The 27114-nt window shown below is 39.3% G+C and overlaps 1 protein-coding gene across 1 annotated transcript in view; it reads left to right on the top strand.

The window, feature by feature from the left end:
• The window catches only part of BEAN1 (brain expressed associated with NEDD4 1), a 57746-nt gene that overhangs the window by 12679 nt on the left and 17953 nt on the right, over nt 1-27114 (top strand). The window contains exon 3 of the mRNA XM_054200674.1: nt 193-327. Coding sequence (XP_054056649.1) covers nt 193-327 — 135 coding nt within the window. The remainder of the gene's footprint in view (nt 1-192; nt 328-27114) is intronic.

Here is a 27114-nt window from a genome sequence, read left to right as displayed (position 1 = left end):
GCAAGAACAGCGTGGGACATATTTGTTTGAGCGTGAGACCCTTTTCACATCTGACAAAGAGGAGAGAGTGTTTTCATCCACCCCAGGGCTTTCAAAAGCAGGACGACTTGACTTTCAGTAGACACGTGGCTTTGTTGCTCAGGAAGAAGTTGCTTGTTCTGCAAAGTCATCTATTGTTTCTCCTCCTTCCAGATGAACAGAGCATTCTGCCATGTAAAAAGGAAGAACTACAGTGCGGTGACGGACTCTGCCTCTTAAACTGGCTGCGCTGTCACTACAAGAAGGACTGTGGCAGAGACTACATGTCCATCAAACTAACATGCTCAAGTGAGTTACCCTTCACTTTCCTAAAGCATGACACAACATCCTATGAATGCGAATCCATTTGCTGCCCAAATCAGTCTTTGTAGCAATATACTATTCCGAACATGAGATTTGATCTGGTTTTGCTGTTGCAAGGATATGGATATTTAGAGGTTTATTTATTCATATGTCTAAATCATTTATACTGCATGTTGATTCCAAGTAGCAGAGTACACAAATATCAGCAGTAGTGCAAACGGAAGATTTGGTCGAGCTCAAAATGCATTAAGCTAATGTATTGTGAAGGCTGCTGCTCTGAAATGCCAGCTGAAGGGGGAGAGGGAGGAAAAATAAATAAATAAAAAGGCAGTCACCATTGCTGGAAACAATTAGACACTGGCAGCTCTGCTGGCCAGACCCTCTGCGTTTGGAGATGTTAATGGAAATAATCAAACTGCCAGCTAATTAAAATAATACTTGGGCAGGGGAGAGGTAAGAATTACTGTCACATCAGAGATATCCAGTGTATTTAAAGGAGTCGTAGCGTAACTTTTGTCAACAGTGCAGATAGTTTTAGCCATTTGTTTTAGAACCAGATTTGTTGCAAATAAGTTGAAAGATGAGTTGGAGGATTTCTGATGAGCAGAAGTGTGTTGTAATCTCAGCAACTGCTGTTTACTAGCAAATGTGGCAATGTAACCATCTCAGCTTTTTCCATTCCTACTTTTTGCTTGTTATGTTTACTTGTTAACTTCATTTAACTCTGAAACCTTCCTTTTAACATATCCATTTTATAACTAGCAACATCTAAGGGGGAAAATTACTTTTAGACCTCTATTCTACATGGTACAAATAGGACGGGTCACATACTGCTGTCACAAATTACCTGCCAGAAATATTTGCAGAGTTGGGGTTTTTAAGTTAACACAGCACTGTACTCAGAAGAACATAGCTGCAATTTTGCAAAAAGACCAGAAGTTACAACAGGGGGAGCAGATTAACAGCTACTGGCAATATACTGCAGATGAAAGTAAACCAAAAAGTGAGTTTCGAGAGTGAGCCTAGCACACTCCATCCCGTAATGGGCATCTGGACGCATGGGGGGGACGAGCTAATCCAAAGGGAAACCCTCTGAAAGATGCACCATGCAGACAGCAGGCCCTTGCCACTGCTGCTTGGTCTGCAGGTCCCCGCTTGTCACAACCCCCTGCCTGGCTGTACAGGGGAGTCCCAGCGCTCCCCCAACACAAGCACTCTGTAGGATTGAGCGTAGTCTATTAAGTAGAGCAGGATTCGAGTCAGATCCATGGAGCATGAAAGATTACGAGTTTCTAATTGAGAATTCAGAAGGGCTACAGCTAACAGGCATGGGAGGATACACAAGACCTGAATTCAGCCAAGACCTCAGGTTCTTATGCTCTTAATTCCTATTCCAATCAGCAGAGATTACAGCTAGACACGTGGTTTGTTTTCTTCTCTAAGAAAACATATTGTATGTGGTTGTGGAAGATTTAATGGGAACACATCAGTTTTGATGATCCTGCATCTTGCCTGGATCACATGAAAACCTGCCAGCAACTGACATGGCACAGAAGTATGCATTATTTTCTGCCCTTCTATAAAGATGTGTATAAAGTAAGTAGCGAGTGGCAACAAACTCTTTTTAGTAAATGTAAACATATATATTTTTTCCTAAATGCAACGCTGTCAATTCAGTGCTGATAAGAAAACACTACAACAATGACAGCTGACAAAATAGAGTCGAATAGTCACTGGTTCGCTCTGAACACATTACAGTAGTTAAGGGCTCCAAAACATAAAACCAACAGATCATTTGCAATGCTTACAGAAGCGCACACAAGTCAGAAATTGCCTAGAGGAAAAATTCATTATTTTTCAATGGAAAGACTGATCTGCTGTTCACAGATGAACTTGAGAGCAGAGTGTCATCCGGCGAGGCACTAACATCTGTCACTTTATATATACTTCACAGACACAGAAATGTCTCAGACAAGACGAGTGCCAAAACACCTCTAGCATGTGGTGGCTTTGCTGAGTAACAGGGAGACCTGTTAGGAGATCAGCACCAACAGAAAACCCACCACCACCCACCAACATGGAATAGCTATGCCATGGTGTGCCATTCCTTCAGTCTCATGTTATCCAGAGCAGCACCGCTGCCCAGAAATAAAGGACAGAGCTAGATGGAATTCCAAAGCTGACAGGTAGATTTCCAAATGCAGTTAGCATTCACATCGGGAAGTCGTGTCTGAGCATGTCACTAAATGGGCACATCAAAAAAGTACTTCTGTAAAAAAAAAAAAGTCTCTTTGTGACTAATCTATAGGTAACATTCTATAATATGTATATAAGGGGGTGTGTGTATATATATAAAAATATATACATCTATCATCTTTATTCTTTTATTTTCTATATATGGGTAAGACAGAGGCACTCCACTTGAATTATTTACTGTTCTTATTCGCAACTTTCTGCTTTTGTAATACTAACATCTAAACATTTAGCCCATAGGTTAGAAAATACTTTTATTAATTCAATCTATTTAATCCTAATACACTTCAGAATTTCCTGGCAGGATCCAAGAACCTGTGATGCTCACTGAAAGCAATAATCATTAAGTACTACACCCTTGAGCCATAAAACATGAATAAAAATATCAGGCTTCTCCGTATTAACTACTGTTCTTTCTTATCTTAAATTTGTTATTTACTTCACAGTTAATGCCATCTCCATTCAGAAATTTAATTTAATTTTTATTTTGGCCAAGAAAAACTTCATCTAATTCATATGAAACCCATATATAATAAAAAACAAGAAGAAGTATAGTTCCCTTATTGCATGGGTTTGTGTTAAAGCAGTAGTAATAGACATCTTTAAAGCTTGTCTCAGTCACATAACCTGTTACTTTCTTTGCGTGTCCTTGGACAATTTACCATGCTGTTCAAGGAAACTGATTAAAAATGCAAATAGATCTATTACATAAGAATGTCATTTTTCTCAATCTCAAGAATTACAGGGAGAGCAACCCCTAGCAAAAGGAGAAAACCTATAATAGAGCAGACAATATCTTTACAAGCGTCTGTTCTGATTGAAGCGTAACTTGTTGAAAGCTTGATCCCGAGAAAGCAGGCCCAAGATTTCTTCCTGAGCCTAAAAATTCCTGAGTCCCAGAGGTCCACGTGTTGGCTATATATAGAGGGAGGTGTCCATACGTGCTGTTTGGATCACAGTCCTGCTTCTAATGGAAGGACTGAACATACAAGCATATTGCACAGCACTCAACAGGACAGCAGACGAACCCTCTGAGTACCACTCACAAGACTGTTTTCCATGTAATTAGGAAAGCACTTTTGTGATAGGATCAATTAATTACATTTCCCAGCAGCTGGTGATACTGACACACACCGTGCAGACGTCTGTTTCTTAAATTCATTATACAGAATGCTGATAACATGCTGTACTGTGTTATTTTGTTTTGGTCTATTTTAATTTTGTTCCACTTCCTTCCCCCACCTCTGGCTTTCTAGAAACCCAAGACACCTTTTAGTAAAACTGAAGCAGCAGTCATAGGAGTGTTTCTATATGACAGCTAGTGGTTACGCAGCACACATACCATGAAGAACACACATATCTTTTTGGAACCATGTTGAAAAAATCTGTACAATAATTTTACTTTCAAACATACATCAACATGCATCAAATTGGAAAATAAGAACCTTTTCAGGTGCCTCTGAAAAGCAGGATAGTTCACTCCCAAGTAAATACCGACAATCAGAACTTCAGTACTTAGCTGTTTCTACTCACAGAGAAGCCTGTCATCAGCTTCTGAGACGGCAGAATTTTTGGTGGATTCCATGGGGAGCTGATTGCATGCAACTTCATTTGACAAAGCTGGAATAAAACAGGAATTCAGTCTCAGCTATCAACTACTACAGTAAAACACAGGATAAAATATAGCCCCCAAAGTAAAAGGAAGGGATGACTTCCCTATTGCCCCAAAAAAGTTATCCCATCAATCTGAAAACTGGTCAATCATTCCTATCAACACTGGAGTTCTTAGAAACGCATCACAGAAGCACAGTGGTTTTTTGCTTTGGGCTGGACTAGATCCTCTCTGATGGTACTTAGGTTTCATCTAGCAGCTCTGGTGTGAGTGTTCAAGCCTTTAAACAAATACACCACTTCAGAGTGTAGCATCCAAAAGCATGGAAGGTTATGTTTTGTGCAGGTTTAAAAACAAAAAGCTTTTCCATCGTATACCCATTAGAAGTTTATCCGTCCAACAATTTTCTTTTTTGGTTTGAGAAAGCCTTTTTCCTTTAAACAGAGAAATAAACAGCCAAGTTCCTCAGAGTGTTATACATGCTCACTATGCATGTACATTCACTCCCAGGGATCTTGGATTTATCAGTAGCTATGGGGAATGCGTGAGATCCGCTTCTTACAATGCTGGCAGTACATCAGCCATGGCAGCAGACTAATAAGAGAGGGAAAGGGAAATGACTTTCAAATCATCTCCTGCTCACTGTGTCATTAATGCCTAACCTAATATTCTGGATTCACGTACTTAGGCATTGGGAGGGAATAAAATGAGAACCTTTTGTTCTATGATTTACAAAGTCGGATACAATAGTGTCTATAACAGGGGCTCTCCATACCAGTAACCATACCATGTGGTCTCAATACTCATTCAGAGTAAGAGATTGCTTTGTATCAGTTATGCAGGTAAGCAGGATCTCAGAAACGGGAAAGGCAAAGGAAAAACAGATGCTAAGAAAGGAGTTCAGAAATAAATACCTAGGAAAGTGGAAAAACAAAACTGACAGCTCTTTCTCAACTGTATTACACCAGTTGTACTATCCATGTAGCTCACTGAAATCTCTTGTGGCCCGCTGCCGTAAGAAAAGGAGGCGTCCGTGGTATTTTGAGGCTATCCACCACTATCGTGGGCAGTCCAGTCACACTGGACCCATTGACATCATTGCTTGTCCAGTTGTGAGCAAATGGCATAGACATTCAACGTTTCCTATTTGAGACAGTCAGAAAGATTCCAGAGGGCTTACACACAGAACAGTGGTTGTAAAGGAAAGACAGGCTACAGTATTTTACACATCCTTTCAGACCTAGGCATGTATGGGAAAAGCTTTGCAGCTCGCCACAGTAAAGTGAATTTTCAGGAATGGGAAAGGAAGGCAATCCGGAAAAATGTTGAGTCCTCAAAATCAACATCCACAGTATCTACTGACAGTAAGAGTGGACTTTCCCGTGAGGCTGTATTCCAGGAGAGACTGCCATCATACGTTTAGCATATTGCTGCAAGATGGAAAACATCTGTGCTACTGCCACAAACCCTAGTCCTGGCAGGAAAAGCCTCAACAAGTAGTGGATCGAACAAGAATGCGGGTGAGTTCTTTTGAGAGGAGGGAATCTTTGCTCTCACGCATCCAGTTCCTAACTATGGCTTCTAGGCATTATGGTAATATAAGTAAAGAATACCGGTACCAGTTGGTGTGAGCCATAGCTCTGATATTCCTAAAAGGGTGTTTGTGGCATCACAGTAATCAACAACAGCTTGAAGACCTCGGTGTGTGCGTTCACAGAGATGCTCTCTACACAAGCAACAGGTGATGTGGGCATACGCATATATAAACACCGCTCTGTAAAAGAGGTGCCTTAACACAGAAAGAAAAAATAAAACAGGAACTAATTTCAGATTGCAGGATTATAAATCCCCACAATTCAGTTAAATTTTACCCTCCATAGTTATCTTAGTTTTCAAAGACAAAATAGTTACTTCCTTCACTTACTCTGAGAGCGTAATTTTAGCATTTAAGAAGCAAAACACTGACATAAAAGTATTTCATTTAATGTGCAGCTACCATGAAATTCAGCTTGATGGGAAAGAACATGAACTATTTAAAGTTTATTTCAATTATGAATATATTCGCCTGTTCCTTCTTGTACCAGTCAACCTGAATCACCACATGAAAAAAATGCATTCTTGTATCTTCCTCCCTTTTTCTCCCCCTTCCTCTTTCTTGGGCTCTCTTTTTAACTTGACTAACGGTGATTTTTTGCTGTTAAATCCTCTTGAATCAGAAGTAGCAGCACTGCTAAGTCTTAACAAAAGCGTTGTACTGCATGTACTCAAGGGAAGCTGCCCTGAGAAGCAATGCATGGATTTGTTCCAGTTGAGAAAACAAACTAATACTTCCCTTGCCGTAAGAGGAAATCAAATGTATAATCTTTGCTCAAGGGTTAACCATACAATTCTCAGAAAATACACTCAGCAAAATAGTGTTGACCTGTAGCACTTAAGATGTACTTGCCTTTACCTACTCTTTTGCCAGTCCTCTAGCCAGCCATTTAGCATAGAGGCTTACGTGCATACGAAGATTTTAGCTATCTTCTAGCGTCTCAAATTACCTATGTGCTTTTTTTTTTTTTGGCTGCATTATCTATCTAGAGACTTTCCTGAAACCATGAGAAAGTAGTATTAAAGGTTAAAATTCTGCTTCAGATTTAAACATACATTTTCATGGGAACCAAAGAATTTGCTGCACTGAAGCCAAAGACAGACATAACCTGTTCAATTATTGCTCCCACCTCCAAGGGTTACGTGACTGGAGTCTGCTGTACCAAAGAAATGAAGTGTCTTATGTCATTTGCTACTTCACTTTTCATTATTAAAATAATTAAACACTGCGCAAAATATTAAAATAACTCTGTCATGAAGACTTTACTTTAGATTCATATTACCAGGAGCCAGGTTTACGTTTGTTCTAAAAGCTGCATCTACACAGATAATCCCACAGATTGCCTTTCTCTTAAGTACCACAGGCCATTTGGATTAATAATCTCCATCACTCTCTGTGCAGCTTTATATAAAGTCACATAGATAAATCCTGCCTGTGGAAAGTTCTCTGTAGATAATCCTGCCTAGAGTCAACCAGGATACTTAACGTAATCTTGTCATGCGACTGTTGAGGAGAGCATGTTGGAATGCTATCCAGACTTCAATTTTGGGCAGTTCTTGTCAGTAAAGCAGATTTCAAGGGAAGCACAGTACTGTTATTTAAATAACTATTAAATGAACATAACAGCACAGACAATAGAGTGACAGCAGTCATTGAAAATACAAAATTTTAACCTAATGAATGCATTCTTTTGTTTCCATTCATTCCAAGTTAAGTCCATTTGGTGTCCTTTTAAAGTTATTTCAGCTGAAGAACAGGAATTTGTCATTTCACAATCTCCTTGCAAATTTGTATCCAGGCTTCTCCTAGTCCTTGCAGACAGTTCCAGGGAAGGTACACAGACCGTCTGAGTACAGGTTTACTGCTCTAGATTGTCCATGGAGACGGACAGGTGCTCAGGAAGGTGAGTTCATAGAGGTTCAACCTGCCCTGCAGATGCATCCAGTCTCTTCTTACTGCCCAAACAGGAGACCTAGAAAGTATTGATTCCTAAAATAAGGTCCAAAGTGAGATATACTTGCTCTTAATCTGTGTGAAACTGTTATGCACCACGGAAATAAACAGAAAAAACTAATTTTAGTGATCACTGAAGGAAACACAAATGGAAGACATGTTGGAGGCAGTGTCTTAGAGGAAAGAACTCCGAACTCGGGAGACCCAGTCTGTCCCGTGTCTGACAATTTCTTCCTGAGAATCATTTCATCTTCCTTTAACTTCACTTCTTCACCTAGCAAATGTACATAACTGGACTTGTCAGCTTTGAAAATTGCTATATTATAGGCACCCTAGCACTCTTATGAAGCAACAGAACGATATTCCTTATATTCAGGAATATCTTTGTAATACAAGCTTCTCTGTTAGGAAAGACTTCATCATCCAAAGAAAAGATAAAGTGAGGGGAGAAAGGAAAAAAAACACCTATCTGCATCTAACTTGGGAGCACCTTAGTAAATCAGTTTTTATAAACTTACTAATTCAGGCTTCTTAAAACATCGAGTTGTTTGTTGTAATCATAGTTTAAACAATCTTTATCATGCAGTTAAATTCTGAATTCACTGCTACTTGTTACTCTTATTTCTTCTTTGCTTGCTTACTCACAAGATGATGCTTTGGCCTCCAGTTCAATTTCAGTTCTTTGGAGCATTCATGACATTTATTTCTGTTTTATTAGGAGATTTTAGATTGTAGAGGAAATTACTATCTCCTCTTTCCCTGGTACAACAATATGGAGCCTTATTGCATACAAAAATGCTGTTGCTGGACTTGTTTATAAATTTCATGTACTACCTTAGTCTGGATTATCAAAAGTAATGACAACAGTATCCTCTTCTCTCAACTTTTATTTATCCTTTCTAAGGATTAATTTGAAAGACTGCTGCTTCTTGTGCTGTTATGTTTATTCACTGTATTTTTCTCTTGTATTTGCTGACATGAAGTTTTATTTAATGCATATTGTACTGCCTGCTGAGGGTCAGTATTTGTTAATCTTGCCTCATCACTAAAAATCCTACTCGCATACTACCAAGTTTCGTAAGCAGAAATGAACAATGGGCAGAATTGAAATAGCCCTCAAGTAACTGTTAATTAGAGCAGAACTCTTATCTGTATTATGCATCTTTAATTTGACAACTTATCTTTTCATAAGCACGTAGCTAGAAGAACAGAGGGTTTAGAAAATAACAGCTAAGGACAGAATTCTGGCATACAGTAAACCTACAAGGCAAGCATGGCTCTATTCCCCTTTGTCTCCCAGCTAGAGAAATCAGCAACAGCTAATGGAAATTGGTAGCCTGAAGAAAGGAGTATGATCAGGAACTATCAAGCAAACACGCCAGTGCCAGGTCTTCCCAAAATGGGCCAGGCATTCTGAGAATCACACCCCCTTGCCCCATCAACTTAGAAAGTGCTCAATTCTGCCAAATACAGCTATTTTCAAGGTAGAGATAATAAGACAGAATTATTTGATAGGATATAAAGAATGACTAGTTCAGTTTCACTGGGAGAAATGATCAGTATTGTTGTTACATTTTGAAATACATTTACACATTTCTTTGTACGGTTGCATTTTTTCAGGAAGAGAAGCTAAGGTTTAAGAGGGGAGTTTCTATCAAGGCAGCCTGTTCTATCAAGGCAGCCTGCCAAAGGCTGCTCCGTAAACCTGCCAGCACAGACAAGAAACTCATTGAGTTGAAGAGTTACCTTGATATGCCCTTCTCCTTCATCTGTAATATGAAATCTCAGAGAAAACTATTTTAAAACATTTCAGTAACTTTTATAACAACACTTCTATAATACAAACTTTCAAAACGACAAGGCAAGAAAAAGAGCCCACCAGGTAGGCAAATGCTGTTCCCACAACGTAAATAGGTAGAACAGTGACAGTTTTTGAACATGCATCTCAGTGCTCCCTGAATTGGAAAGTTTTGTATGAATAAAATCAAGAGCGCATTTACAGCACATGAAGTATCCATGTAAACACTTTCCTGAATTGAGGCCTAACTTCTTTGTCTGCAGTCTCTTTATAAATAAAAAGCAGAATCCAGCTTTTTGGCACATTAGCTTTACGAAACATGAGTTAGTGGGAAACACTATATGCAGTAGAATTGAGAATAAGATGAAAGATACAGAGCAAATAGAAAACAGTCTGCGGGGCCAGGGGGCATAAAGCCTCCTTGAAATCCTAAATTCAAATATGCCTTAAGTCATGACTGAAATAATTTGGTTGGTTTCATCTGAGTGGCTAACAGAAGAGGCTTGTTCACATCATTACATTGCAAGAGAAGTGTTTATAGCTGCCAGGCTTTGTTCCAGACAGAAAAGTGGCAAATAAATGCACATTATATATAAATACATAAGCAGGGTAGGAAAAAAAATAAAATGTACTGGTAGTTAACAAACTATTCTCATGATCTATCTTACTAAGCATCATTGGAGACCCTCATAAACAACAGTAATTCACTGAAGTAGTAAATGATGTTTATAAATTAATGAAACCCCGATGACACCCTTCTCCGAGGAGAGAAGCAGCAGTAATCCCCTCAGTCCTCCTGCATGGGAGAGACAGAGAAATGCACAAACCAGCGCTATGAAAGAGGAAGACTAAAGAGTTCAGGGTCTAACTTAGATGATGCTTCTGGACTCAAGTGTAATAAGGCCTTCACCATCTTTGTAATACTGCACCGGCCATAACAGTTACATGGAAAAAAAAAAAATTCTTTGCTGGGAATTAAGCATCCTGTTATAACAAGCTTTAGTGCAGTTACAGGGATAGCCTTTGTTTTCCATGGGTTCAGTTGCCTGGCCTCAGAAGTGCTGGATTAAGTTGAATTATGTACCTGTTTGGGAGTTGGATCTGCTTGGTGTTCGTAGGTGAGCCCCACTACTGCAGCATGGCTCTCCCCAGTTGTGTCAACATAGTTCTTCGTGTATCTGCTCTAGAAACACGGCCGGGGGACCGATTCGGTGTCTGCTCTAGGAGCAAGGTCAAGGCTTTTATTCACACAGTGCGCTTCACTGTGTGAAGAGTTGTGGTGGTTTAACTCAGGGAATGGTGCTCTACCAGATGAGGGACAGAACAGTTGAGGCTGGCGTGGCTTTCTGCGTGCCTCCACTGGTGGAGCCGCAAGGCTGCTGCTAAGAACAAAACCAGCCAGTCTGGGGATTCTCCCAGGAAAGAGAAGTGTCAGAACTGACACAATGTTTGCAGTAATAAGCTGTGTTGGCAAAATTCTTGTAGATGTCACCAAAATGTAAATGAACTCCACTGACTCAGGGAAGCAGTCTCCAGGAGAAAGAGACACAGAACTTATTTGCATTTAGCAGGGGATTACAAATATCATTGTTCTCTCTCCTCCTCTCAGGCTGAAAGTGTTGGCGCAGTGTCAGCAGTGCAGAGACGCATTTCCCTCTCTTGAAGCTAGTTTAATACCAAGAGAATAAAGCGTATATCCCTGGGCTTGTCAGCTCGCTCTTTCACGCATACTTTGCTGCAGGAATCCCGATTCTCAATACCAGGAATAATGTATATGATATAGTACAGCAGAAACATGTAGAAGTACATAATTGGTACAGAAAAGAGAGCTCAGTCCATGAAAATACGAGACAGATTCATCACTTCAGTAGGATACAGTGAGGTCAGTCCACAAGCTTTTGCTGGGCTGCAAACGTTTTCTTGCCCCAAGTACTACGCTGCAGACAGAAGTCAGCACGGGCCTCACAAAGTACTACAGAAACCTCATTCTGGAAATACTCTGTTGAACATGAGTTAACAAGAAGGACAGAAAGTTTACCTGATGATAAAAATGCATGAATGAGACAGGTATAATGCAACATTTATTTTTTTGTTGCCTGGAGAAAGGAAACATCATCAGGATAAAAACAAAATACACAAAGATAGTACAGGAATGTTACTTACATTTCCCCCGTTTTAAGGAATATAAAGCAAAATATGAAAAAATCTAATAGACATAAGTGCCATACTAATAAATAGCACAGTAATCCCCACTGCAGAAGAGATTAAAGCATCAAGAAAAAAAAAGAAAAAGCAAAACCATGTTTCCATAGCAAGTTTCTTTTTTCCTATTTTCTATCTTCACACAACCCATGTAATATTCATTAGAAGTAATTTCTCAGCTTAGGAAAACAGTGTGCTGGTAATTCATCCTTCTTCCACAGATCATAGAAAGGGCAGGAAAAATACACAGAGCATGACTTAACACAGAGCATAAGACACCGATCATGTGCCACAAAGTGTTGGTTGGGTTTAATTTGAATCACAAGGCGGTTCAAGGAAAAGCAGAGTTATGATACTGCCCTTTTGGTTGGTGACTTTCGAAAGACATTCAGTTAAAGCACCACTCTGCCTAAACACATTGGTGTGTCAGGTCACAGCCTCGGCTCAACCATCTGTCCTCATCCCGCTGCAACGCGATCTGAACACTGCCGGCCCTCGCAGTAGGCACAAGATAAAGAGTTCTTCTGACAAAATTGGATCATGCTTGTACTAATAGAGGTCAGCACAGGATTTCATGACTGAACAAGCCAAAAAAAGGGGTCACAGTCTCAATGTGCTAAAATTGTGCATATTTAGTTTATTGTTTGGTGCATGAGCAACTGACTTGTCTCATGGGAGATGCTAACATCCCAATGATGTGATGTTGGGTAAATCCTGCTCTTCAGCACTAATACCATGCCTTCCCTTTGAAAAGGGAGCAAGCATTTAGACTCAGGATGCCAAATTCCTGATACATCATCTTTTCTACCAGGACAGAAAAAATAATGTTGGATATATAGGCGGTAGATTCCCAGTCACGTAGGTGTTCATTGTGCTGCACAGTCTGGCAAGCACCCCATCCTCCCCGCTGTGTAGGACACTGTTTTATCCTCATGGGGAGCTAACACAATGCAAAATAAATCCACAGATTTTTCCTTCTGTAACCCACCAAAAGCCCACCATACAAGGAACCGCAATGCCCTGCCACGCATTGCTTAGAAAAATGGAGTACCTGCAGGATCTGAGCTACATGGGGATAGTTCTGCTCTCGGTCCGCTCCCTTGAGCCGTTGCTTCATCCAAGTCAGGAGGGAAGCGGCGGGCGAGGAGCCTTCCTCCTCTGTCTCCTTTGCAGTTATGAAGGACAGGCAAACTGGCATTCACCAAATGGGAATAAAACATGCCTTAAAGTCAGCATCTCTCTTACTGCTTTATGGAAGCATGAAAACCTTGCTTCAGTCTGCTAAGGCAGTGAAAAAAGCCTAATTGTATCAGTAGAAATTGCCAACACAAATGAGAAGAGCTCTTTATTCAAGGATGATAAGTGAAAGCTAATATTAAGGCTGACATTAGGCAAACTGATTTTGTATTAATCTTGATTTGGGATCATAGCACAGCAACTATTTGCAATAATATATGCATATACACATTTGTAGGTGACAGACAGGGGGGTTACAGGCTTGATGTATTCATATTAAATTATCTTGAGTAAGAATCCAAAGGACAGGGTTTATAGAGTAAATAAGACTAGTGAAATATTTCATTAATTCAAAAGACATCCATCAGAAATGTCACCACATCCCTACCATAGAAAGAGGTTCCCTACAAAGGGTAGGTCCATACTGATGGGGCTCACAGCTGCAAGCCGGTCCTCTCCCCCCAGCCCCCCAAGCCCCAGACGGCACGCTGCAGCCAGGACTGCTTTTCGTGGTGTGGCAACATCCTTTTCACCCAGCCTTCGACCTAACCGAACAGGCTGGGGACTGAACTTGCTCCACCTTTTTCCTGTCCACCCTGAACAAGCTGCTCTGTGCAAGGAGCAGGGACAAGGTGCTGGAGCAGAAGGAAGGGGTGTTACCGTTTTCATTAGCTATCCAGTGTTAACTACTAGGACAAATAAGTATTTTTATTTTGACAAAGCTTAATGGAACAACTGGTACAAATGGCCTTTAAAAAGAAAGATCCCATTCTTGCAGATAAGGCCTTCCTTACCATCTCTTCCATGATTTCCTCCTTCCACTCAGGAAGGTATTGCCAGCCTAAAGAAGCCACATCTAGAGCAAATCTGACATATTAACTACACGTTATTCCAAGTTTCAAGCACCCTTCTCTCACATTTATTCTTGTAATTCAGTAATGATAATGAAGATTAAGTATACTGTCTTTACAGGAACATATTAGTTAGAATTAAAAATTGTTACTTCAAGACAAGGGAAAACCTTGAAGATAGATTCCTCTGCTTAAAAATGCTTTTAGTGTTTACCAATAAAAATAAATTAAAAAAAATTACTAAGATCAAAACCAATTTGCCAAAATTCTAGTAGAGAAAAAGAAAAACTTCATTGAAAAGATACAAGCATAGGAAAAAAGTATATTTCAAATCTAATTCAATAAGCTTGCAAATAATTATTATAGTTATGTTCCTAACTTACAGATGCTTGCACGGATGAATACTTAATCTGATCTCATACCATGATCGTTATGCATGTACATTAAACCTGCATGTGTAAAACTGGTATGACTGCAGTTTTGAAACAGACAGCATTCCCCCAGCACATCTTCCTGACATCCTGCTCATTTGGAACCCTACCGCAGTGAAGTGTCTGCTTCTGTGTAATTTCATGTTTGGGAATAATTGAGAGATGAGCAGATAACTGAGTTAGTGCACAAGGTAATTTGACTGGACGCCGTATTGATTCCTCCTGTAATGGTTCAGGAACTGGTGGTGATGAAGATTGTTCGGATAGAGCAGTAGTAGTGCAAAAGAAATTACAGGGTACCCATGCATCATCAGTGATATCTACCTCATAGTCAGTGAGAGAGTAAAAAAAAAAAAATCTTGTGCTAAATTAATCAGAGGAAATAGGACCACAGTTCATAGAGTCAGTAATCATCTTGACAAATATTGTAAATTAATGCATTATACATTGTTCATTATTTTTTTATCTCAGTCACAGTAATTTTCTAAGGTTGATATGTATATGTTTCTCTTAGCAGCAGAGTTTTTGGGTAATCAAACACTGATAAAGGGCAACACGAGGAATAAACATACGCATTATTAGGCTATCCCTAATCTTTCTTCGCAGACAGGGTTTATCTCTAAGTAACATTGGAGATGAACATGAGCAGTGACTTTCCTTTCAGAGCCGAAAAGCTCACTGAACACTCTTAGCACTTTCTGAATCAACAAGGTTGCCCACAGCTTCACAAGCACCGAGCGCTTGCAAGCTCAGGTATATTGTTAGCAACGAGGCCATCTGCTTTTATCATCAACCCTCTCTTCCTCGGCCCAACCCTGAAATGTGGTATTTTAAGAAACTATGCAGCAGCTGTTAGAAAAATCTGTGATCTCATTGCCAGAAGGACTTAACCAGAGAGTATTAACAAATGACACAGTACAAATATGAATACATCAATTAATTTAATAATCCAAACAGCATGATATTTCTTATATCGAATGCTGTCAGCACAAGACAGATCAGAGGATCTAAAGTGAAAGTCCCTGCACTATATGATAATTAGTACAGCCTTCAGAACAAATTGTAGTAGGACAACATGCACAAGCTGAACATTATAAAGCTGTAGGTGTGGCTCCATAAAACATAACGGTTATCCTTGTTAACATTTCTAGCACATTTCGACAATTAATACCAATGCAGAAGCTATCTAGAAAGCAGCAGGGGCTCAAACAGGATTTTATTTTCTGTCCCTTTATCTCCAATAGCTAAAAAACCCAAACCCTAACAAAAAAAAAAAAAACCACACACACAAACCAAATAAGACACACACAAACAAACAACCAAACCAAACAAAGCACACCTAAGTTCAGACCACATTCCCTTACCAATTCACAAGGGAAGGCAGGACCTCGCCCTTCTCCAAGTCATGAACAGCACATCACTGTAGTACAGCTTCAAGACACCCCCACCACTCTTGATTAAGATCCCTCAACAGATACTTTGTGATGTACAAGACAAGAATGAGGAGTTAAAGGAACTATTTGACACATGCAGAGATTTCAAACCTTTCCCATTTAATGTTTTTCCTTAAGCTTCAGGACAGTAAAGTATTTCTACTGTGTTGGATAAAATAGGAGCTATTTTCATGCTGTCAGTTTCTTCACAAAAAAAAAGTTATCTACTAATGCAACAAATATAAAATTTCAAGTTTCTTTTAATCTTTGATTGTCTTTTAATCTGATTTTTCACACATAAGAAACTGAAGATATTAATCTCTTCACACCAGAATTGAAGGAGCAGTGTATCCAGCTATCTCATGCAAGTATTAGTCCACAGAAGAGCAGGTACATACAATTTACATATCTAAGTTTAGCAGTCTCTTTGAGATGGTGATAAATTCTTCTAACATGGAACTCATATTGAAGGACATTCTGAGTTCTCCTGTATTGCAAGACTACAATGTAATATATGCCTTTTTGGTAGGGAAGAAGTATGTTTAGTTACTTTGCAAAGCACCACCTTAATTGGCCACACCACATGAATCCTCTTGGCCTCATGAGCCTAATAATGTAACTCTTATCTGCCAGCACCTAGTTAAAATGAGTAATTAAGGTAGATAAGAGGAAACTGAAGAACGGGTTCCAGTTTTGGGTTTTTTTTGTGCTTCTTTTTTTAATTTGTTAATCAACAATTTTAAGAGTCCTTACTGTTAGCAAATATGTAGATGAAAATCCCTTTGCTGTCAGCATGTGATCAGCATCACTGGGGACAGAAATAATTTCCTTTTCTACTAAGTTGTTTAGATCTTTCTCCGTATATTTGCCCATGTGCTTGAAAGAGGATAGAAGAGGATTTTAAACCAGCCTAGACACTAGCAAGAATCTCATAGCTTTTTTTCAAAAATTCCTTTTTTTTTTTCCTGATGGGAACAATTTAACAGACATTTCCACTATGACTATAAAGAGAAGAGAGACAGGATGGTTTGCATGCAGGCGTGTTAAGAGTTAACGGCAGGGCTCAGAAAACAGTTGAGAGTCATTCTGTGCCGCAGTGGCAGGTTAATAGTCAAAGGAAGGTCATTCTGCCTCATCCGAAATACCCAATTGTGGCCAGAGATGAAATCAGAGTTACCAGCTAAACTGCAAGAACAACAGTTAGCGACCTTTAACATTAGACTAAGCATTCAAAGCGCATCCCTTTGATGTGAACATCGCTGCTGTGAGAAGGTGGGAGCTGGATGGTATTTCTCTCTCCCGGTTGTTCCAGGCAGTATCCCTAAAAGAGCTTTCATTTAAGTAGTCTTATTAGAAACACCCCTGCAGGGCTCACTTATTTTCTGGAACTGAACCATTTTCTGTTCCCTTTTGTTCAAAAGGGCACAAAAACTGGCTATTCTTAAAAACAGTCAGTATTCCAGGTTAAGACACTGTCAAGGGTGCCCTGTGGGTATCCCAGAGGTTCTAACCCATATGCAACACCGTTCATTATGTTGCATTCAAGGCATTTATAAAACCTTTGTAACTCAAAATTTAAACAACTTTTCCATAACATATAATTATTTAAATGGAGTCTAATCTAAGAAACAGAGCACTCACAGAAAAAGCGAAAGTTCTTGTTCTAGCCTTACTCTGCATTTTTCTGTTATTATTCTCACTCAATCTCATTCAGTAGCAATGCAGAATAATGCACACTGCAATTTCTGTTTCCTTTAGAAATACATTATTTTTTTAAAATCCTCTTTGAAAATAATAAGTAGCTTCATTTTAAGAACAGGAAGGAATACCCACAGCCTAGACTTCTGATCATCTGGAGAGAAACCGGTGCAGCATACACAGATGTTCCTCATGCCATCTGTAGATATCAGTCCTTCTTAGGCTATATCTCCTGTTTGGGGAAGAACCCTGGACCCCTTCCTGCTTCCCAGCACATAGGAACATGTAACTACTTCACCGCCAGCAGCTATCAACGTTTACCCTGTGCCAAAACTAGCCTTGACGGGAAAACTACATTTTACATTTAATACACACATATAATTTATAAGAAGGAACTACGTGGCACCTATAAAGCAAGCTGTACATGCAAGGCAGCAGAATGTTAGCTGCTCCAGTAGAAACACCACTGACTCAGCTGGGGGGAAGTTACTTTTTCCAGACCATGAGAGGAGTGAGTCTTCTCTCCTCTTTAGCCTGATTCCACTCTGCCGGCCAAAGGCAAACACAGGAGAGGGCAGAATCCGTGATGTGTGCCACACGGCCCTTGGACACCACACACCGTATGTATGGAATGGGCTTTGGCTGTATGGCAAGTCCTATAGTCCGACTTACCGGTCCTCTGACCAAACGGGTCTTCTATAGTAAGCAATAGGGATTTTAAGGAAAGGGATTTTTCCACCCTAGTTTTTCAAATAGTAACGTTTGAGTAATTTAATTTCTGTATATCTTTCGGTGTCCTTGAATTTTGGTGGCTCCTTTAGCAACAAAGAAACTAGGTGATTGAAATCGTCCCAAGAATCAATATCTGGTTTGCCATTATTGACATTCCTGCAGCTGTCTAAGCAGAAGTCCTAGTCTTACTCAGACAAAATCTGAGGGAATGAAAGCGCTTCTTAATGGTATGAGAAAACTCCTTGATTTACGCAGGCAGATAGTGCTGTAGCTATTACAGATACAAATGATAATGTAAGTCATACTATAGGCTTTGTATACTCTGTGACATCAACACCATAATTCATATGGAAGTGCATAACAACACTGCAAAACCCTTTTAATTATTTTAAAAAATTCAAGTCACCTTGAAAGAAAGACCAAGATATATCACATATGATATCACCTCTTAAAGACAGATCTTTGGATTCCAGCATTTGTTAACAGGTTTCTATCTTAGCGCCCAGTTCCTTACATAACTAGCTAGATCAGTATTGCAGTTGTCATTATTTTCTGAGCAGTAAGCGTCAATCATTCCTCTACATATTTTTTTTTTAGTAGATTACTGCTATTGAAGACTGGAGGATGGTAAAAGAAATAGGATTATTTCAATAGGAAAAGTTCTAAATAAGAAGCAACCCGTAGCCACAAGCACTCTAGAAGGAGTGTTCAAAGGTGGATATGATTCCTGAAGCTCAGTTAGTAGTTCAATCTCAGAGTTTTGTTGCATATATCATTTTATTAGCTCTTTTCCAGAGTTTCAAATCATGCGAGCAGGTTAATGATTGCTAAAAGATGCTGGTTACAGCCAATTGAATAGCTCAGTGCAACACAAGGAAAATACAAAACTTCATAATTTAGAAAGTCTCATAGATCTGAGACAATTTAATAATAATCAGAAGTGGATAGCTAATTTACAGATTTCATAAATGCATACAGCACGTAACAGAAAAGTCAGCTGTCCGCCAGTTATTACTGTTAGAGCTAGCAAGAATTTCATCACTGCCTTCTCATTTTCTCTGTGGAGGCGGAAAGTAAAGTTTGTAAAGAAAGGAACTTTCCTGTGGGTTCCCCGCTGCCGGCCAATGAAGATTAGGTTTCCTGCCTGGGCTATATCTTCCACGAGCTGTCACCTGCCCTATAGCTACCTCTTTAGGTCACATTAGATATAGTTCAGGCAGAGCTCAACCTCCTAAAAAGGAGACATGAGACATCTAGGTCACAGTTCAAGCAGACCGCCGAGATAAAATACAGAATTATTTACCAATTACATTTTTTTAAACCTCTCTCTCTCAGAATAAAAAGAAAAATTATTATATTGCTACAATTTTTTCCTCCAAATTCTATGAGAAGCTTATGTGCCGAAATACCAGAGTTTCTCACAATAAAAAAAAAATTATTGTTTTTGCCCCAGTCAAGTCACTACCAACCTAAGTCAGATCACAGCTTATGAAGGTAACCTTACTTTAATGGGTAAAATAGGATTCTCATCATACTTATTTCCAAACCCTAATACAGTGTTTCAGAAAAAAGTAATAGGCTTGGGTCCTGCTTATAAAATTGTATTAGTTCAAAGTTGTTTGTATATGAGAAAATAGAGGAAGAAATATATTGTCCATCACAAAGTGGGCTGTTATACTTCCAGAGTGATTTGTTTCACTGCAGTGGTATTTATCATGTTGATAAAATAGACCATGGATCTGAAAATTGGAAGATTTTTCCTGTTAATTTGAAACAGCACCTATACATGCTGCTGTGACATCAACATAATACCCTAAAGCCACAGCATCTGAAAAGATTTATTTTCTGAGCCCTTATGCAGCCACATTCTCTTTGCCTCTGACATTCTCAATTTGCAGGCTGCTGGTGATCCAATCTTATTCATTCTGGCTCTATAATAAGGATGTCAATGCAAGAAGAGAAAAGTCATTATCTGATAGCCGGCAGACATGATAAAAAGGCAGAGTTAGATATCTCAGAGGAAAGGCCACCCTTTCTGCCTTGGATGAGCTTCTCAAGGTCATGGGCGGCTTTTGTACCTGTAAGTACACTCCAAATTCACTTTAAGCCAAGTGCATCAGATAAAACTGCAATGTCCCTATCATACAGTCTCATGTCTGAATAAGATTTTGATATTTTACTATTAATCAGTGAAAAGTTTTAATTATGATTACAACACATTATGCAGTGAGAAAGATCAAAGGAGGCAACGTGAGCTGCAGAGAAACTCAGTCTAAGTTCATGGGTCCTGTCTGGTTAATGGCATTCATATGGGTTTGGATTACGTGGAAGTATCTCCCATAGTAGCAATAATCAGGCAAGACTAGTTAACTATTTGTGTAGAAAGATTTTTACCTCAAACTTAAAAATTATAATTAATATCATCTGTTTTGGGGAATTGTTTAAATGTCACAGTTGCAGCAACTGACAGCAAAAATTTATTTATTTATTGACTGTCAGATCACTACTAAGTATCTTTCCAGAAGCTAAGCTACCATCAAGCACAGGTTAATGAGCTCTCACAAGCAGTTAGTGGATGAAAGTTTGAGCTGCAATATACATGAGCTAAACTAGATCAACCGATCTTTAATCTATGAATACATACACCACACGATACCCTTTACAAGCCACATTAAGGTAAAAGTTTGAAGCAATCCCTATAGGGTTATTATTGAATATCAATCGTAGCTTAAGAGGCAGTTTAATTTTCTGCATGCAAGTCAGAAAAGCATACCCAACAGGAGGACAACACCCGAGTGGGTTGAGGCTGTAGGTAGCAGAGGAAAGCAGGGAGAGAGAATTAAATATGCTCCTGGGCCTCCTGAACTGAAAATTCCTTTCCCCATACTATTTGTACAACTCTAGTAAAACTAATTTACAGAGAGGGCATTTCCCAGGTTATTCTAGTCTTCCAGTCATTTGCCCAACTTTGCTACAAGACATTAAAATAAATGCAAAAGGACCAATAGCCTTGCCTGTTCTTAGCATCATCAGCAGTTCCTTTTAAATACTATTTAAACATTACACACACTAAGGTAGCAATTCTCATCTGCTTCCTGTGTCTCCCTAGACTATAGGAAGAATCTGACACGCAGTGTTCCCATAGCTGAATAAGTATAACTGGTGAGCTGAGTTTTAGTCTTCTGGTGTTAAAAACCCACAGATGGGAGTTTGTGTTGCAGCATGGCAGTCTGTGCTACTGTGCAGCTGCTTTAGAGGGCAAGAACCCAAACACTCAATGCATTCAAACGGTAAGGCAGTGCCACCTAATTTGTTCCACTTGACACAAGCCATTGCCATAGCCAGACCTACAAAACCCTTTCTTCAGTGACCAATTTTCCATCTTCCATACTTTAATGATAGCTATAAACTCCCTGTACTTACTCAGGTTTTAAGTCTTTCTGGGTCTCTAGTTATTCCTACCTTAATAAGTTGCCATCACAGCTGCTGCAGATCTTATGTGATGGAGCACTCAATGATAGGTGTGCCAAGATTAATTCTTCACCAGAGGTACAGAAGTTAGTCTTGTGAGAAGACAACAAGCAGATTGCAAGAAGCTACTTGAGGAGAACATACCTAGGAGTTCATACTAATTCTTCCCTATCCAACTGGTCAGAATTAGTAAAAAGCACAGTATTTTCCTCTTTTTTATAACAGGGAGGGAGCATTCAGTTCCAGGTTTATCATTAAGTGTGACTCTTTACCAGGGAGTCAGAAGAAATCATAGATCCATCAAAAGTGTTCAATGGAAAGTGTGCTGATTTCAATATCGCATCTGACAGAGCTGAGCTATTCTCATAAGCTTTCCCATATATGGAATTACTGAATTTTTTAAAATATTTTCCCTACACTTAGGGATTGGAAGGTTAAAAAAAAATCAAAACTTGTTAAATTGCCATTCCATTTAAAACTGGCAGGTTGTTTGCACAAAAATAAAGGAGTTGAACAAAGTGTAAGTGTAAATCAAATACAGGTCAGATTTCAATCTGCAGCAACTCTTGATAACTCCTTGGGATAACCAAGGTAAGTGCCATAAGCAGATGACATCCTGGCATTTATCTAGCCTAAGTGGGAAGTTCCAGCCTTCCTCAGGATCCAGATGGAATAGCTTTATATCCAACAGAGACTTTTTTCTTTAAAAAAAAAAAATTTAGCTCCTATGGGGCCTTTGCATTCAATGACTTGAACAATATCCCTCTCTCCCTTGCTACAGTGATGCTCTGTACAAAGCCGTCGCCTGTGATCCAAACCCTTTTTCAGCTTGTTTTTGTAATGCACCTACCTTACTCATTCTGTGAGCTCCTGCCTGGGAGCTACAGAAATAAGCAGTGTGACAGCAGGCTGCCAGCAGCTGCAGGCAGAGGCTTATTTCACAGAATAGCAGCAAGTGCAGAATCCAATTGGTCACTCTTGGCCAGACTAAATCATCTTTGAACAAGAACAGGTCATAAAGGCAGAATCAACAAAAGTCTTCATCAATTCCACTGATTTAGCTTATCTGTGTGCCTCACAGACATCTCAACTCCTCCTTGCTATCTGTCAGTTTCCCCTCCTTGATAAAGAGACTGCATATTCCAGCACTGTCCCAACCAGGGATTAAAAAAATGTTTTAAATTGCTTTGGTGTTTGAGACACTTTGTTGTGATTTTTTTTAAAATCAAAGCACTGTCCTATACTGAGCTTCCTCCTACTCATTTGCAGTCCTGTACGCTTTGCTAATATAGCATATTTAGAGGTAACAGGAGGTGCCACCTCATCAACCCCAGACAACTTGTACTAACCCAGAGCGTACATGTAATACAACATTGTTCTGTCTGTGTGCTTCAGCTCTAGTTCAGCAAGTAATCGCTAACCCATCACGTCCTCAGGCAAGGCTTAACTGAGGCTGGCAGGGATGCAGAGGTGTTGGATTCCACACACAGAATCCTTCCAGTACAACACATCAGCTCTTCTTCAGGAGCCATCCATGCACATTTCAGTCTGGGAAAAAAAAACCACTCCATCTCTCATCCTCTCCACCAGCAAGAACATGAATTATCATCTTTATTAAGATGATAGATTTTAAACCAGGGGAAGAGATTTGGTTATTTTAGTGAAATCCAGCCAAATCGCTTCCAATTTTTAAAGGGAAAAAAGAAAACTATCAATTACAGAGACCATTGTGGCTTCACTAGAGCTGATGTGCCTTCAGAAAAAAAAAAAAACCAAACAAAAACCCAAACAGCAACAACTCTTTCAGTATGGAAAGAAGTGATTTTCATTTCATGTAGTGCTTCCCTTCTGTCTCATCTGGGATACAAGCACGTAAAAGCAGTGAAGGAGAGAAGCCACTCCTAATTAAGGGCTGTATCTTGGGTAAACCAAGCTCCCATGAGACATCTGCACACCAAGACATTTCACTCTGACAGGATCTGACCCAACTGAAACTTCAACATTCCTTACTGACAAGTTAGAAAGGAATAAGAAGAGTCCCTTCAAAGACAGGTTCAGGAGAAGGAGAAATAGCACAACATATGCCAAAAGTCAAGTTGTACTACACCTCCTTCAATGTTACTTTACAAGTTGGTCTGTCGAGATGCAAGAGCACTGGGTAAAATAGTATGATATTTAAGGGATTTTGCAGATGGATAAGTTATTGTCTAACACTGACTAGATAGTATAGGCAATTTTCCATTAGTACTCTAATTCTAAATGAAGTGTTTGCTCAACCAGACGTGCCCCTTGCGTTGTATTCACGGCTGCCACAGCCAGCATATTCCATTTGTGCCGTGTCCGGTTAGCCACACAACTCCCATCACTGGATAAAAGCAATGGTTTGTGCATCCCATGTAATTCATATTTAGAGGATTAGATATATTCATATTTATGCTTGTAATTCTTTACAGTTTGCAGTTTCATGGAAAAATACAACTTACCTCAAAAAAAAAAGTTATCACTCTGCTACTGCTGTTATGTTTATGGGCTTTATGTAGTTTTCCAGATACTTCTACTCTGAATGAAAAAAAACCCATAGCATTTTTATATACAGGAATGTACAGTTTATCAAAAGAAGACGTATTTGGATAAGAGGAGAAATATTTAAGACATTCTTTTGCCCCAAATTAATGTAAACATCTTTTGCCCCCAAAAATTCAGAACCAAAGAATTTATATCAATATAGCATCTCATTCTGTAGTTGTCAGTCACTTGAGCAATTCCCACAGTAGTTAAGTCAGTCAGTAAAGTCTAGAGGACTAGACTCAGTGCCAAATTGAAAATAATACCATAAGAGAAGTTTATCAACTGCATATTGTTTTAGGAGCAGGCTAAGGGGAGTTATTAATTCCTTCTAATAAGGGCAACATCGCAATATATCTTGTCTTAACCAGAGACTGGGTTCAGTGAGGTTGAGCATAAAAAGAGAGAAAGATTCATGATGGTGAGAAACGAGATAAAATAGACAATATTTGGAACAGCTAAGGAAGCCCTGAGAAAGTGCTAGATAAATGGGCTGCCTTGAAATAAAAAAATAACACCTCAAGTACAAGTGGTGAGTATAAGAGGGTGCTTTCTATTTGAAGTCACTGCTAACTTGTTAAATTCCTATAATGCAAAACAGGCCCAAATATTAGTGCTCACACTGGGTGGCACCACAGGCATCTCCAAAATAGTCAGTGTGTTTAGATACCAGATACACAACTAAAAAAAAAAAAAAAAAAAAAACACCCACAAACAACAAATACAGTATTTTTTTTCCCTTTAGTCAGTCCCTTCCTGTTAAGAGGATCATTTAGAAGTTGTCCCAGTTCCACAAGATCCGAAAGCTCTCACTGCAGCCTCTTTTCTTTCCCAATGAACTTGCCAGGAAGTTTATCACCAACTCCAGTTTGCGTACTACTTGCGGTTTGAAGAGCGCAAGCCCGATAGTGCATGGAGCAACCTCACACCCCAGGCTTGTGTTCTCATCATGATGGCAAAGTTGATTCTTCCCTTTTATCTTTGCAAGTCAGCCAAAATTACCAATAAATTATCACCAGTACTTTCAGTTCAGGTGTCAGTTCCCTGCAACTGTGATTTAAACTAACTGTCACTCCTGTGATATTTGCATCTTTCAAAGACAGAATTTGCAAAAATCCAAATAAACAAGGCTATGGAAAGCCAGCACGAGTACACACTTGGACGCATTACCAACAGAGATAGTTTAAAAAAGCTGTACAAATAAGAAACAATTAGAATTTTGTAAACTTTGAGGAAGTTTAGTTCTACTACAAGGGCCACAGGATCAGCAGAATCTACCCCTCAAACATATCCCATACTTGAAAACTCTTTGTGCTATGAGTATTAAGGAGTACAGTTTTCCCTACCCTTTAGATTTAATGCTACAGAATCGTTTTGATTTTCAGAAAATTCTGTTTTCTCTTTTGGCAAAAAATGCTTTGTAAAAGCTCAGCACATTTCTTGGATGTCTATCTTAATTGTTCATAAAGATTCTCAGCCAACAGTGCTTCTGAAAAATTAAAAAAAAATCCTACTACATGCTAATTCCCCAGTTTTTTTATATTTCTAATCAGTTCTCTCAATGTCAAGTGTTGGCCAATGATAATATACATTGGCTTGAAGCCATCAGCTTCTTTTTCAGCTTATTGTGACTATAAGACACCAAGCCGTATATCCCAAAGGAAGAGTGGGGAAGACATTGCTGAAAACTATCTGCTAACATCTATCCATGTAAAAAGCACTTGCACTTCCCAAAGCATGTATTGACTTTACAGAACATTCAAAAGAGCAAAATTTTGTTAGCCTTAGTTTCTGCAGGAAGCAAATTATTTATCTGTTCAACTGGCATATAGCCAGATATAAAAATATATCCACGCCATATTTGAAAGCTAGTCTCAGTATACTTGTATCTCCAATAATTTCCTGCATCAATAAAATTCTGGTTTATTCAGTACATATTCTGATCCTGAGCAGCTAATGGGAGATTTCTTTTTATTCTAAGGGCAGGGGTTGTTTGTTTTGCGGGTTTTTTTTTTTATAAGCTGTGGATTAAGTATAGAAAATGGGTGCTTATTGCAACTTGTTTGCAAGACGTAGGCCCAAATTTGGCTACCTTTACTGAATGCTCAAACTTTTGTCCACAAAGAAACATATGGAGCCTTTCACTTAAACAGGGATTCTATCTGCAAAATCCTGAATCCTTTCCCCCATCATTTGTAATGTTTACCTCCCCTCCATTAGCAGTGCAATCCCCCATAAATACATCTATGGGCAATTAATTCATACGTATAGGCATATGCCACCAGTTGATCCGCTAGAGGAAATTTACTGTTTAATGTTTGATACTCTCTCTTTAGCTAGTCTCAAAAGGATATCTGACTCGTGAATAAATTACTGGAGTTATTCTGACTTTTCAGAGTTTGGGATAATCTTGCATTTTCCATTTTTTTCCCTTAAGCAGATTTATTATTGAACTTAAATAATTTTTTTTTTTTCACAGTGGAAAGCAGTTATAGCTTTTGCCACATATAACATGAGTGCATTTCGACTGAGAAATCAAAATGGGGTGGAAGAGTAGTAATGTTGCTGTGCAGAACTGGTTGCCTGGAACAGCGCCTGGGGCAGCGCAGGGCGTACCTGTGTACCTGCTGCACCACAGTCCTTCCACGTGGATTTATGGCAGGGTCTGCCTGCCCACACAGCCCCTTCCTTACACTGTGTAAGGCCAAAGGAGGAGGGATGAAAGGAGAATGGCTGCACCAAATCTAACCTCTCCGCAAGGCATGTAGCCAGCTCGAACATGAGGAAAGTTGGGACTAAAATACAGGTTTGACACCATCCTTGGGGCCCGGTTTAAACATATTGGGCAGTCCAAAGGGCAATAGATCACATTTATTTACTTTCAGGTTTTTAATGAGTAAGTTTTAAGTAAATTAAAGATGGTTGTCTATTTCAGCAGTTTAT

The sequence above is a fragment of the Rissa tridactyla genome, chromosome 4, assembly GCF_028500815.1.
Source record: "Rissa tridactyla isolate bRisTri1 chromosome 4, bRisTri1.patW.cur.20221130, whole genome shotgun sequence".
Lineage (NCBI taxonomy): Eukaryota > Metazoa > Chordata > Aves > Charadriiformes > Laridae > Rissa > Rissa tridactyla.
This window is presented reverse-complemented; position numbering and strand designations above follow the sequence as displayed.